General features: G+C 38.0%; 1 protein-coding gene across 1 annotated transcript in view; it reads right to left on the bottom strand.

Moving 5' to 3' along the window:
- Nucleotides 1-13,860, bottom strand: part of MALRD1 (MAM and LDL receptor class A domain containing 1) — a 768,730-nt gene that overhangs the window by 181,954 nt on the left and 572,916 nt on the right. Inside the window, exon 33 of the mRNA XM_045062650.1 lies at nt 12,074-12,231. Within this exon, the coding sequence (XP_044918585.1) occupies nt 12,074-12,231 (158 nt within the window). The remainder of the gene's footprint in view (nt 1-12,073; nt 12,232-13,860) is intronic.

Here is a 13,860-nt window from a genome sequence, read left to right as displayed (position 1 = left end):
CCATTCCAGAGACTTGCTAGTCAATAACTTCAGAGGGGACCAGGGAGAACGCCTAACTCACTAGTCAGTGATGGAAGCAGAATCCCATGTTTCTCATTGTGCAGTTTCTACCTTAGCAGATTCACTATTTTATCTGAAAAAGAAATGTATCTACTTATAAGAACCAAGATTTTTCAGGTACTGCAGTGAGAGTTACCAATGTCCTCACCACTAAGTTTACAAATAATTGCTTGTTCACAGTAAAACATCACCACAGCTTTTTGGGCTTGGAGGTCACTGAGTTATAAATAACTTATGGTGTCTTAAAACATGGAATTTACCATAGGTTAAGTAGAGGAATGAGTGGCTAAAAAATGAACAACAACAACAATGAACAACCCCATCCCCCCTCCAAAAAAAAACAAAAAAAACTTGGAACAATCAGAATTTGAATTGAAGAACAATCTACATTTCAGCTCTGTCTTTAAAAGTTGAAGAAACATATCACTCTTTTCTCTTTGTCTTTCTCATTTGAGATAGGAGATACAGAACCCCAGCCTGTTATCTAATATCTCAAAGAAAATAGGGGCGCCTGGGTGGCGCAGTCGGTTAAGCGTCCGACTTCAGCCAGGTCACGATCTCGCGGTCCGTGAGTTCGAGCCCCGCGTCAGGCTCTGGGCTGATGGCTCAGAGCCTGGAGCCTGTTTCCGATTCTGTGTCTCCCTCTCTCTCTGCCCCTCCCCCGTTCATGCTCTGTCTCTCTCTGTCCAAAAATAAATAAACGTTGAAAAAAATTATTATAAAAAAATAAAATAAAATAACTTCATTCACATGGAGTCCTTGTTAAAATTCAAAAGGACTACCCAAAATTGGTTGGTGATTATTTGTGCTATAGGGAGGCATTTCTGGTCATCTCTTTCATATTTAAAAAGCATGAAGCCTTGCTTTAGTGTTTAAGTTACCTAGCAATAAGAAGGCTGAACCTTCTCATTATGATCAGGGGCTAGAACCCGATTCTAATCCTGGCCATGCCAATACTAATTGGATGTCTTAGGGTGAATTATTTAATCTCTTTCAACTTTGATTTCTTCTCTATTAAGCAGAAGAAACATTAATCCTTATTTGATAAGTACAAATTAAAATAATGTATATAAAGTAAGTGCCCTTCCTTTTTATGATTTATTATTCATGTGTGTGCTATTTTGCCTATTCTAAAAAAAGATTTAATGTATCAGGATAAGTATGTTAAAGAGAATGTTAACTGGATGACTTCATTATGAAAAGCTGATACTCTTTTGTGGAATTTGAAAAAATGATTTCAGGATGCAATTTCAGGTTTTTCAGATCTTTTACAAAAGTACGTTAAATAAAGGGAACAAGAACCAGAGAGTTTTGGAAATATTCTAAGTTTCCAGTCATTAGTAACTTAGAAAGCTGGGTCTGGGACACAGGTTTCCTATATTCCAGTTGATTACTTTTCCTGAAAATCACTCAGTTTTCAATAAACAGCACAGGCTATATCAGAGAAGGGTTTGCTGAGAAAAATTACAGCTACTATCCATGTAGCAATTGAAACGGCTGATTTGTATGTAGTTCTACAACATTAACTTCACTTTCTTTGCAAGGGGCAGACTATTTAGGAGTAATCAGAAATAAAGAACCAACCAAATGTTTCTTAATAGCAGAATGACCTGGGTGGCATTCAATATTAGGCTGATACTCACACATGTTTTTCTCACCTAACAGTATCACTGTACAGATCAACTTCAAAATGCTTTCCAAATAACTTCTCTCAAAGTGAAGGAGAATTTACCCTGCAGAACAGCAAAGAGCAAAAAAATGGAACTGTGACCTGATTTACTTTTAGAGTATTCTGCAAAATAGTAAATATATGGAAAAAAATGGTCTCTGGTTCTGATGGCTCACTGAAAACATATATTTACCTTATATTCCTCAAAAATATTCCACCACAAAGACAGGAAAATCCTGAAATAAATCCACAGAACCACTGGAAAATCATGGGTACAGGTACCAATATACAAAAAAAAATTAGTTTTTTAATGACTTTCTGCAAGTTTTAAACCAACGGGAAACTGGGGGCACCTGGATGGCTCAGTCGGTTGAGTGTCCAACTTCAGCTCAGGTCATGATCTCACAGTTGGTGGGTTCGAGCCCCGCATCAGGCTCTGTGCTGACCTCCTGCTCAGAGCCTGGACCCTGCTTCAGATTCTGTATCTCCTTCTCTCTCTGCCCCTCCCCTGCTCACACTTTGTCTCACTCTGTTTCTCAAAAATAAATAAATGTAAAAAAAAAATTTTTAATCAAAGGGAAACTGATAAAAATACACAAAATTGAGACACTTACAAACACATAGGTGAAATAAAGATGAACAAGAAAGTGTTCCCAGCAGAATTTCAGAATAACCCGAACTGGTGGAGAACAAATTGAAGGAGCTGTGCATGTGTCACCAAATTAATCAAAGAACTTTCTAAAAACCTAGATTGGGGCGCCTGGGTGGCTCAGTCGGTTAAGCGTCCGACTTCGGCTCAGGTCATGATCTCACGGTCTGTGAGTTCGAGCCCCACGTGGGGCTCTGTGCTGACAGCTCAGAGCCTGGAGCCCGTTTCAGATTCTGTGTCTCCCTCTCTCTCTGCCCCTCCCCTGTTCATGCTCTGTCTCTCTCTGTCTCAAAAAATAAATAAACGTTAAAAAATAAAAATAAAAAATAAATAAAAACCTAGGTCAACCCTTTGTGTGAGAAGCTGTTGATTCTAGCATTCATAGCTAGAACACCCAGGGCGGGTAAACTCACTCATGAGTTTCCACGAAGGGACAAAGGGACCCCAGAAGTGAGATGATAGTCTCTTATGACTGCTATGAAGAACTTTACCTCCTCCAACAAATAAAGAAGGTACCAGTGCACCTTTACGCTAGAGCAAAAAACCAGAGATCTTGAGTCAGAACACGTATTCCCTGCTCAGGGAACAAAGTTTCTTACTGAGCCTGAGGTAATAAAATACATACAGTAATAGTATTCAGCCTAGATTTATCTACATATAGGAACAGAAAACTGATAGTAAATAACCTGAGAATTGAGAAAAATTCTTAAGGAGAGACATTATATTCAACAGAATACTGAACACCATGAGGATGGCTGCTAACAGAATAAATGGGAAAGAAAATAAAGAAATATCATTAATTTCCTTGCGATATTTGGGCATCCAGCATTTCTATAAAATAGAACAGGCTGATATGAAAAAGAAGCATTTAGAGTTCCTAGAAATTAACAAAATTATTGCTAAAACAAAACCCTTAGAGAACTGACTAGCAGAATCAATGCAGATTAAATTCCAAACAGTAGATTGGAAAATGAAACAAAGCGATCCTTCTAAGACCACAATACCAGAGAACCAAGACAGGGAAACTTTGAGAATATTTATGAAGGGTTAGCAAGGATAGGTACAGAATTTTCCACATGTAGTTCATAGACTTTTCTAGAAGAAGATAATCAGATAAATTACAGATGAAAATCTCCCTGAGATGAAAAATAAGGACCCATCCAATTTCTGTAGGGATTTATGAACTCCAAGGATAAAAAGAATATTTACCCACTTCCTGAGAGAAAAGTAAAACATGTAAAAATCCTGGAGGAGAAATAATCAGACATTGGTCTTCTATAAGGCAGGTGGATAATGGATGTTAGAATACATTGCAGCAGTGCCTTCAATTACTTAAGAAAAACTAATTTCGAACCAAGAACAATCAAATCACCTTTGTAATATACACACACACACACATATTTTTGTTCAATTAGGAACTAAAAAAGTGTACCACCCATGCACAGTTTCTGAAATGTATGAGCAAAACATGTTAGCACTAATATGCCCCCACACAGAGTTCATATATTGACCCCTAAACCTCAGTACTTTAAAAGATGACTGTATTTGCAGATAGGGCCTTTAAAGAGGTGAGTACATTAAAAGGAGACCATTAAGATGGACCTTAATCTAATCTTGCTGGTGTCCTCATCAGAAGAGGAAATTTGGACACAGGAAGACATATGGGGGACACACACAGAGGAAACACAACATGAGGCCATGTCTAGAAGGCAATCATCTGTATGCCAAGGAGAGAGGACTCAAGAAATCAAACCTGCCTATACCTTGAGTTTGGACCACTAGCCTCCAGAAGTGTGAGAAAATAAATTTCTGTTGCGTAAATCACCCAGTCTGTGGTATTTTGTTAAGGCAGCCCTGGCAAAGTAATATACCTTCTCAAACAAAAATGAGCTTCTAACCTCTCGCCATATATACACAAAATGAATTATAAGTGGCTTAATTAGTTAAGTCTAGAAATCAAAATTACATAGTAATAACTAAAACTAATGAGAATATTTTGTTACTTTATGACAGGAAAGGGCTTCCTAAGCAAAGCATTAAAATCAGAGTCTATAAGACATTGACAGCTTTCTCAAAATAAAAATGTAAAAGAAGATTGCTTTATCTTTGACTACGTTAATTTTTTTTTAAGAAGTCATATTCAGCTTGGGACTCAGACTTCTAGGCAAAGCTGACTTTTGGTTCTTCCTCAAGGTGACTTTGCACCGAGTCCGTTTGTAGGCAGGTGTAAGAAATACCTTCTTCAGCAAATTCCCACATCTCTGTCTTAAAACTGTGACTTGATTTTAATATTTAGCAGCACAGCTCTTTGACTTGAGGTCACTCTTCTTTTGATGCTTTTATTATATTCTAAAGGGAAAGTCTAATTTGAAGGTCAGCTTAGATTAGCTCCATCTCTCAAGCGTCAACCATTGCATTCTCTGTGGTACTTTTCCAGCCTCATCATTTATAATTTAATAGCAACTTAGGCAAGTGTTTTTACCATCCCAAAGTTAATTTTTCTATATTCTACAATGGAAGATACACAGCACAAGTCAGCACAGAGCTGTCAAAGTATCATTGCTGGGGCACCTGGGTGGCTCAGTCGGTTGGGCGTCCGACTTTGGCTCAGGTCATGATCTCACGGCTTGTGAGTTCGAGCCCTGCATCCGGCTCTGTGCCGACAGCTCAGAGCCTGAAGCCTTCTTCAGATTCTACATTCTGTGTCTCCCTATTTCTGCCCCTCCCCTGCTCACACTCTGTCTCTCAAAAATGAATAAACATTAATTTTTTTTAAAGTATCATTGCTGTAAACATCTGCATGCCTACCTTTGCTAGGCTGTTCACATAAGCCTGTGATTCTTACTATGTGAGAGGTAACACGTGTGTGTTTGACCCACTCTCTTATATGTACCCAATCACAGGGGCCTAAGTGGTAAACTACCTAACAAAATGCCTGGCACACGGATATAATCTTACCTTTCTCTTCTAATCAATGAGACCTATCAAATTAAAATACAGAATACTGATATTATATAGGAAGACACTTGAGTCTATTCTCAGGGAGGACATTGTTAAAAAAATACAACGGTTCAGGGCGCATGGGTGGCTCACTCAGTTGGGTAAGCGGCTAACTTCTGCTCAGGTCATGATCTCGCGGTTGGTGGGTTTGAGCCCTGCATCAGTCTCTGTGCTGACAGCTCAGAGCCTGGGGCCTGCTTCAGATCCTGTGTTTCCCTCACTCTGCCCCTCCCCTGCTCACACTGTCTCTCTCTCTCAGAAATAAATAAAAATTAAAAAATAAAAGTTAATCACTAGAAACAAAAGAAAAGAAGGATTAAATGATAGGTAAGACAAATACCTTAGGCATCCCCCATGGCATCTCACACACACTACACATTTAAGGAGGCACATCTGACCATTTAAATAACGATTATGTCATTTTTTTGTAAAACTTGCAATTCAATATGAATTTATTCTGAAAACTACAATATGCAGAATTATAAAACATGCAAAGTACCTTTTAGAGAATAACTATTGGTATAAAATAAAATATGACTTTGGGTTTTTTTAATGTTCATTTTTAATGTTTGAGAGAGATAGACAGTGCAAGCAGGGGAGGGGCAGAGAAAGAGGGAGACACAGAATCTGAAGGAGGCTCCAGGCTCTGAGCTGTCAGCACAGAGCCCGATGTAGGGTTCCAACCCATGGACCGTGAGATCATGACCTGAGCTGAAGTTGGACACTTAACCAACTGAGCCACCCAGGTGCCCTGAAAATATGAGTGTTAATAATAAAAATATAGAGCATAAAATGTACCATAAAAGTAGCCATCTAGTTCTAAGAGTCAGTGTAGCAGAGTAATTAAAAGTGCAGATTGGAGCCAGTGGATCTGGGGACACCCTGGCCTGCCATCTCCTAGCTCTATGACCTTTCACAAGTTCCTGGAGCTTTCTTGATCTCATTTTCCTCCTGTGTTAAAATGTACATAATGTCAGTATCTGCCTCACTGGAGGTTGTGAAGATTAGACTGATCTATCTAATCTATCTATCTATCTATCTATCTATCTAATCTATCTATCTATCTAGGGCTTCAGTGTATGGCACATAGTAACCATCTGATATTTTTCCCAGTCTTTTTTTTTCCCCTCTGCTCTTACTGTCTTCCTAAACGTCACATTAAAACAAAACAAGACGAAATTCACAAGCATGGTCCCACAAGAACAATAGTTTCCTGAGTGGAACTTCTACACGGTAATTTCCATAGGTTTTAGCAGAAATCATTTGGGTCTAAAACTCAACTCTAAGGTAAAGATCATCTTATCACAGTAGGCTAACTTCTCTGAAATATGAACAATCGGCTTCTTGAAGTCCATTCAGATGTATTGATTCATCTGTTATTGCTGAGGGAAGTTTTAGGAAGTAGTTCATTTTTTCCCCCTGAGCAATTAGAAATTTCTGTCAATGACAAAAAATGTTATGAAAAGTATCAGTTCCAAAAGTTCCCTCATTTCCTTTCTGTGTCTTTAAAAATGAGTCTGGAGTAATAAAAGGGTATCGGTCATTTTTAAAGAAATTCTCTTTTCCTGTGACAAACTTTACTGCTTTTTGTAGATATTAAATAACTCACCTGAATTAGCTAAATTTCAAAACAAGCCAGAAGCTAGGAAGCTGAACTAATGGAACTAAGTAATCTCACGGGAAATTATCTGGTTCACTTAGGGCTCTATTAGCAATGTGGATCAAAATGTGACCAGCACCATTTTAAGGAGTGCTTTTAATTTTGTAGGTAGGTAATTGAAAGACAGAAAAAAACTGACCTAGAAAATAAAGTATGTTTTACTATTATTCTCTTATTTCCCAAGACTTTGAATCAAAGAGCACTGATGTCTATATGAACATTTTATTATTCCGAATATTATCCATTTACTATTCCAAATATTACTCCTTTAGATCAGGGTTCCTAGTTTCTATAAAACACATGCCTTCTTTATGCAGGCTATTTTGCCAACTTTGCAGGCTGGGATAAATCTGAATTGTTTGACTTTTTATCCTAAAATGTAATAAAAATCATAATTGAATTTCACCTCGATCTCATTGACTGTACACGTCTTATCTACTTTGGCTTTATATGCTACTCTTCATTAATACACTAATAAAATTAGAGCGTGTTTTATTTAGAAAATAATCTATGCCAGTGAAGATCTAAATATTCATCATGTGTAGAAATTGCTTACCAGTTTATCCCTAGACTTCACTGTAAATGAAGCCACATCTTCTCTGCTCTGGACTCCTAGAAATCGTCTTCTAACTCGCCTCCTGTTGCCCTGCTGCGTCTGGCCTCCTCCCACCCACCAGTCCCCACCCCTTCCCACACAGCAGCCAGACAGATCTTTTAAACTTTCAAAGGAGGCTACATTATTCCACAATTTAATACTCTTGCTAGGGACTGAACATGTCCCCCCAACCCCAATTCACGTATCAAAGCTCCAAACCCCAATGTTTTGATTTTTGGAGGTGGGGTTTTGGGGAGGCAATTAGGTCATTAGGGTAGAGCTCCCATGAATGGGATGAATGTCCTTATAAGAAGAGACATGTGAGAGATGATCTCTCTTTGTGTCAGGTGAGCACACAGCGAGAAGGCAACCATCTGCAAAACAGGAAGAGGGTCCACACCAGGAACCAAATTGGTCAGTACCTTAAACTTGGACTTCTCAGCCTCTAGAATCGTGAGAAGTAAATTTCTGTTGTTTAAATCACCCAGTACGCAGTAACCTGTAATAGCAGCCCAAGAGGACTAAGACCGTCTCCAATGACTTCCTATGGTTCTTAGAATAAAATCTAATTTCCTGTGTCCCTACAAGGCCCCACACACATGAGCTGGATCTTGCCTGTTTCATCATCTCGTTCTCTCTTGTTTGTTTTGCTCCGGCTATACTGGCCTTCAGATACCTTCTACGTTGAGCTTTTTCACTAGCCTGTTCTGTCTTCCTAGAACATTCTTACTCCAGATGTTCACAAGACTGCCTCCTTCTTTTTTTTTAAGCCGAAAATCAAATGTCATCTTTCTCAGAGAGACTTTCCTACCATTCAGTGTAAAATAACTCTCTCAGCAGACCATGAGTAACTACTTATTACAGAAAACTGTTTTATTTGCTCCAGAGTATTGTATCACAAATTGAGGTTTTCATATTTGCATTTTTTAAAACTGTGTTTTCTGTCTTCCCCAGCTGAAGGGCAAGTTTTTAATAAGTTAATATAAGGAGGACAAATTTAAACTGACTGAGCTTCAGTCAAATTTTTTCATTATGTTACAAGTTAATATTTTCGAAAGATTTGTGTTTTCTTTGGGGCGGACACTTATACCAGATAGGGCCAAACTAGAAAATACAAACTAATCTATTTCTTCTTTATTTTGACACTCTAAAAATTTATCATTAATTTTTGTAATATAATTTATTGTCACGTTAGCTAACATACAGTGTATACACTATGCTCTTGGTTTGGGGGTAAATTCCTGTGATTCATCGCTTACATACAACACCCAGTTCTCATCCCAACAAGTGCCCTCCTTAATGCCCATCACCCATTTTCCCTCTCCCCCCCCCCCACCAACCCTCAGTTTGCTCTTTGTATTTAAGAGTCTCTTATGGTTTGTCTCCCTCTCTGTTTGAAACTATTTTTCCTCTTCCCTTCCCCCATGGTCTTCTGTTAAGTTTCCCAAGCTCCACACGTGAGCGAAAACATATGATATCTGTCTTTCTCCGATGCCTTATTTTACTTAGCAAAATACCCTCCAGTTCCATCCATGTTGCTGCAAATGACAGGATTTCATTAGAGAAACCTTAATGTAGAGAACTGGTCACAAAGCTTATGGAAAAGGTGAGAAATCATCAAGGAAATCATGAAGTATTCTAGGAACATAGTCTCACTTCTAAAACTAGAGTCAAAGGGAGGTAGTCACTGAAACTGAGTTGCTTAGAAGATGGAGTCTGGCAGCCACACTTAGTGGAGGGAGGGCTTGTCTGGGTCATAAATGGAATGCAGTTAGAAACTCAGCCTAGACAAAGGACATGAGAAAGGAGGGGAAGGGTAGAACAGGAGGAGGAGGAAGAGGAGGGAGAAAGGAGGAAGAGGGGGAGGATAGGATAGGGGGAGGAGAAAGGCCTGTCTAGTCTTCCTGCTCTCAGATCTTTGGCCAATGCCTTCCACTGGCCAAACCCATGCAGGAAAGCAGAGAGCAAAGGAGCTTGGGAAGTGGAGTTCTCTGGGATACAGAACAAAACAGAGAAGGGCTCGGGATGCCTAGTGCTTAATACAATTCCATAAAATTTGTGCGGACAAGAAAGCATCCTACCACAAACTACAATTTTAAATCTCTCTTAGGAGTGCCTTGCTATTTGTATTGCCTCCTAGGCTCTCTACTAAAAATCTTCACCTTAGGTATTTTCTTTGCCATATCCTTTCTAAAGGATTTATGTAATTAACTTAAGAAATAGTTTCAGGGGTGCCTGAGTGGCTCAGTTGGTTAAGCATCCGACTTTGGCTCAGGTCATGATCTTATGGCTCGTGAGTTTGAGCCCCGCATCAGGCTCTGTGCTGACAGCTCAGAGCCTGGAGCCTGCTTCAGATTCTGTATCCCTCTCTGGCTCTGTCCCTCCCCCACTCACGTTCTGTCTCTCTCTCTCTCTGTCAAGAATAAATAAACATTAAAAAATGTTTAAAAAAAGTTTCAGACGAGCATAATTATACCATGTGCTTCAGAACCACATACATATACAAATATAAATATATAAATGTATATGTGTATACACACACACACACACACACACACACACATATATATACACACAAGATTTTCCAGACCAATAGTTGAGAAAGTGAGACTTATCCTTATGTTCATCAGCGACATAAGGATACATCATGAAAACAATTTCTCTTAGATTTCTGTTACACTTAGGACTTTTCAGTAGCAAGTAATAAACGAGAATTTTATTGGCTCAGACACAGTAGGATCCAGGATTTAAACAGAGCAAAAAACCATTCTGTTTCTTCCTCTTTCTTCTGTCAGAGTCCTTCTCCGTATTAGCTTCTTTCTCAATATCTCTCCCCACGTTGGGAAAGATGGCCTCCAATAACCCAAATCCAGCCTACAACCTTGTGCCTTATAATATAGAAGAAAGACAAATCCTCCTATTACCTGCACCAACTATTGGAGAAGGCTATGCCTTGAGTCAGCTGTCGAGGTGGGAAAAGCAACCTACAATGATGGTCAACCCTATCAAAACAATTTGTAGTACGGGAGGGTGATTTCTCTACAAGAGGCAGATGTCAGGCTTTATAATTTCCCCTATTCTTCTCAGGAGACCTGGCTGAAGATTACCTGGAGCATAAAAGCACTGCTACACTTACCTGCCACTCTCTGGTTAGAAAAAACAATAGTCACCAAGAGCAAGGTCTCAAAAATCAAGACTTGAGGGCAATGTTTCTTTTCAAAGTTTACATATTTATAGAAACATGGCTAAAAGCAATTGGTAATGGAAATAGCTGTCTTAGGATTTCACACATGAATTTGGCGGTGGGGGGGGGGGACTTTTAGTCTGTAGTACTAACTAGCTGGTGAACAGCTACAAGAAATAAGGATGCTCTTTTTGAATAAAGAGCGTTTTAACATAAACAATAGACTAATCTACTGAGTTTTCATACATTGTATATAAAAACAATGAAAAAAATCCAAAATCCTCACAAGATCTTCATTTACTCACCTTTTGAAACTGTTAATAATAAATCTCTCTGTTGTTTTTTACTGGTTTCTCTTTAGGAAAATAGACATCCATGTAGAATCAGTACAAATTCTCTATATTTTTACTTGAAAAGCTCCCTTTTCTATCAATGGCTAGTTTTTGTATTGTAAAATTGGGGAAAATACTCTACTTCATGAGGTGAATGGAAGAATCAAAAGAGGGAGCGCACACAAAGTTTAAATACCCAGCCTGAAAGATAGGAATCACTTACCAACTGCTATTGTTTACAAGGGACAATGTTTGAGATAAAGTCAATGATTCCAATTAAATTTATTCAGACAACAGGTGGTTGTATAATTACAAAGCAATAACACCAGGTTCTGTGTTCTGATGTATAATCTTTCAATTAGAAATCAAGATTTCAAAATTGCTTCTGGCTGATTGAAAAGCTTGCTGATATTTCATATGATGAACTAAAAATGTAGCAACCTGCTTCTTCAAAGACATTTGTGTTTGAGGCAGATTCTTGTCTTAAATTAATCAAAAAGGGAGCAAGCCTACTGTTTTTAGGGTAAGCTGAGATATGCTGAAGATCTTAAATGTCTTTGCCTTTACCTTGTTTGGGGAAGAAAATTCTTTTTATCATTATCCCTCCCATCACAGTTCTTCATTTTCCCTATCTAAATTGTTAGTAGAGGACGCATGCACAATATGCCCATAGTCTTTTATCTCTAGATGATCTTTTAAATAGCATGCACCATAATTGAGTTCAGGTGGCAGCCATGAATGAGATAAATCTTGAAGGAGATTAAGATGAATGACAGGACTGCTTGCCAAAGTCCCACTGTCCCAGAAAGAAATGAGAGATTAATGGAATCAGCATTGGTGTTGTGTGATTTAAAAAGGAAAAAATGTTGAAACACATTCTATGAATATTTCAGTGAAACAGAAATCTCTCCCTTCCTTCTGTACCTTTAATATCCCCATATTCCTGGGATCAACCATGTAGAACCAGAACCGAACAGTACACACTCCGAGGCTTGCTGGAAAGTATTGAGAAGTAGTGATTCTTGCCGTGTAGCCTTCTTTGGGGCCAGATGAGTTGACATACAGGAAGTGCTGGCCACTACCTTGAAGCAGATGAATACAACACTATCAGTACAATGATATGTGTTATAGCATGAGGAAGAATATATTTAAACCATGTGCAAATTTCACCCCCCCCCCCCGCCCACACACACACACAATTAAACACAACTCATTTTCTTTCTGTGGAGTCATATATCAATAGGGTTCAATTCTTTTGAACCAAAAAAGAAGAAAAAGAAAGTCACTACGATTATATGATTCACAAAATTCACCTCAATAGGTGACTCTTGAATTAAGTGATCAGATATTTCTGTTGACTCTGAAGGTCTATTCCTTTTCTTCTAATTTGCTCAAACCTGTCAGTTTCAAGTAAGTAAAATATTTTGTATGCTGTGAGTAGAGCAGGGACACAGGGTATTAGAGGCTTATTGGTACTGTATCTCATTTTCAGTTGCTCTGATTCTCACACTGATCAGAATAGTAGTGAATGTAATGGAGTACCAGTAAAAAACATATATATATATATGTATATATATATATATATATACATATATATATATATTTCTAAACGTAACCATACTATATTTTTCTTAGTGATAACTTCTTTTCTCCTCAACTGCATCAGTATGTGAAAGATCTCTTCATTTAAACACCAATGGATCTTTTTTTCTACAGACATCATTGTCATAATTCATCATAGCTACTATTCCCTTCATGGCTTTTACTATGAAAGAATGAAAAAAACTGTATATATATATATATATATATATATATATATATATATATATATATATATATATACCTTTTCTTAGGTTAAATATTTGTAGCTTTAAATCAAAGCTATTAAAATATTTTCCAATTAAAGGTATTCCTTTTTTCCTGTGACATTTTAGTATTGTTACTGAGATATGTGGTTTCAAACCATGAATTGTGAGTTAATAGTACAAGAGGCTTCTTTTATGAAGTGTTCCTATTTAAGAGCTGGTTGTCAGGTAAATTTAATACCCTCTGAGGAATCAGTATGTTAGTTACCTTTATCTGCCCCAACACTGAATTCTTCAATGGAAGGAACACTCATGCATTACACCCTTGAATAGAGTTAAAAATAGAAGTAGCCAGAGTGAATTGCAAAGGAGAGTTAGGTGACCACATTCGCACCAAATGATGCCCTGAGTTTCTGCCTGTTCATGTTCATAGAGAACATTATTTCACCATATGGACTGTTGGTAAATACAAATATGTGGCAAATGAGACAGCCTGGTTGTAGTCCTCATACGGCCTAAATAGAGATGAAAGTCTTAAGGGATTGCTTGATCTTGTGCCCATTAAAAAAAAGTAATAATAATGGGCTTTATGTTTTTGAGCAGTTTTAAGCTTAAAGGAAGTTGAAAGGAATCACAGAGTTCTCTATACTCCCTCCTCCTCCTCCTCTTGCTCCTCCTCCTCCTCCCTACCACATGTAATTCACCTATTATTAACACCTTGCATTAGTGCAGTGCATTTGTTACAGTTAATGAATGAGCCAACATTGATGCATAATTATTAAGTAAAGTCCATAGTTTACATTAGGGTCCATTCTTTCCCTTGTGTATTCCATGGACTTTGACAAATTTATAATGACATGCATCCACCATTACAGTATTGTACAGGATAGTTTCTCTGCTCTAAAA

The sequence above is a fragment of the Felis catus genome, chromosome B4 (assembly GCF_018350175.1).
Source record: "Felis catus isolate Fca126 chromosome B4, F.catus_Fca126_mat1.0, whole genome shotgun sequence".
Lineage (NCBI taxonomy): Eukaryota > Metazoa > Chordata > Mammalia > Carnivora > Felidae > Felis > Felis catus.
This window is presented reverse-complemented; position numbering and strand designations above follow the sequence as displayed.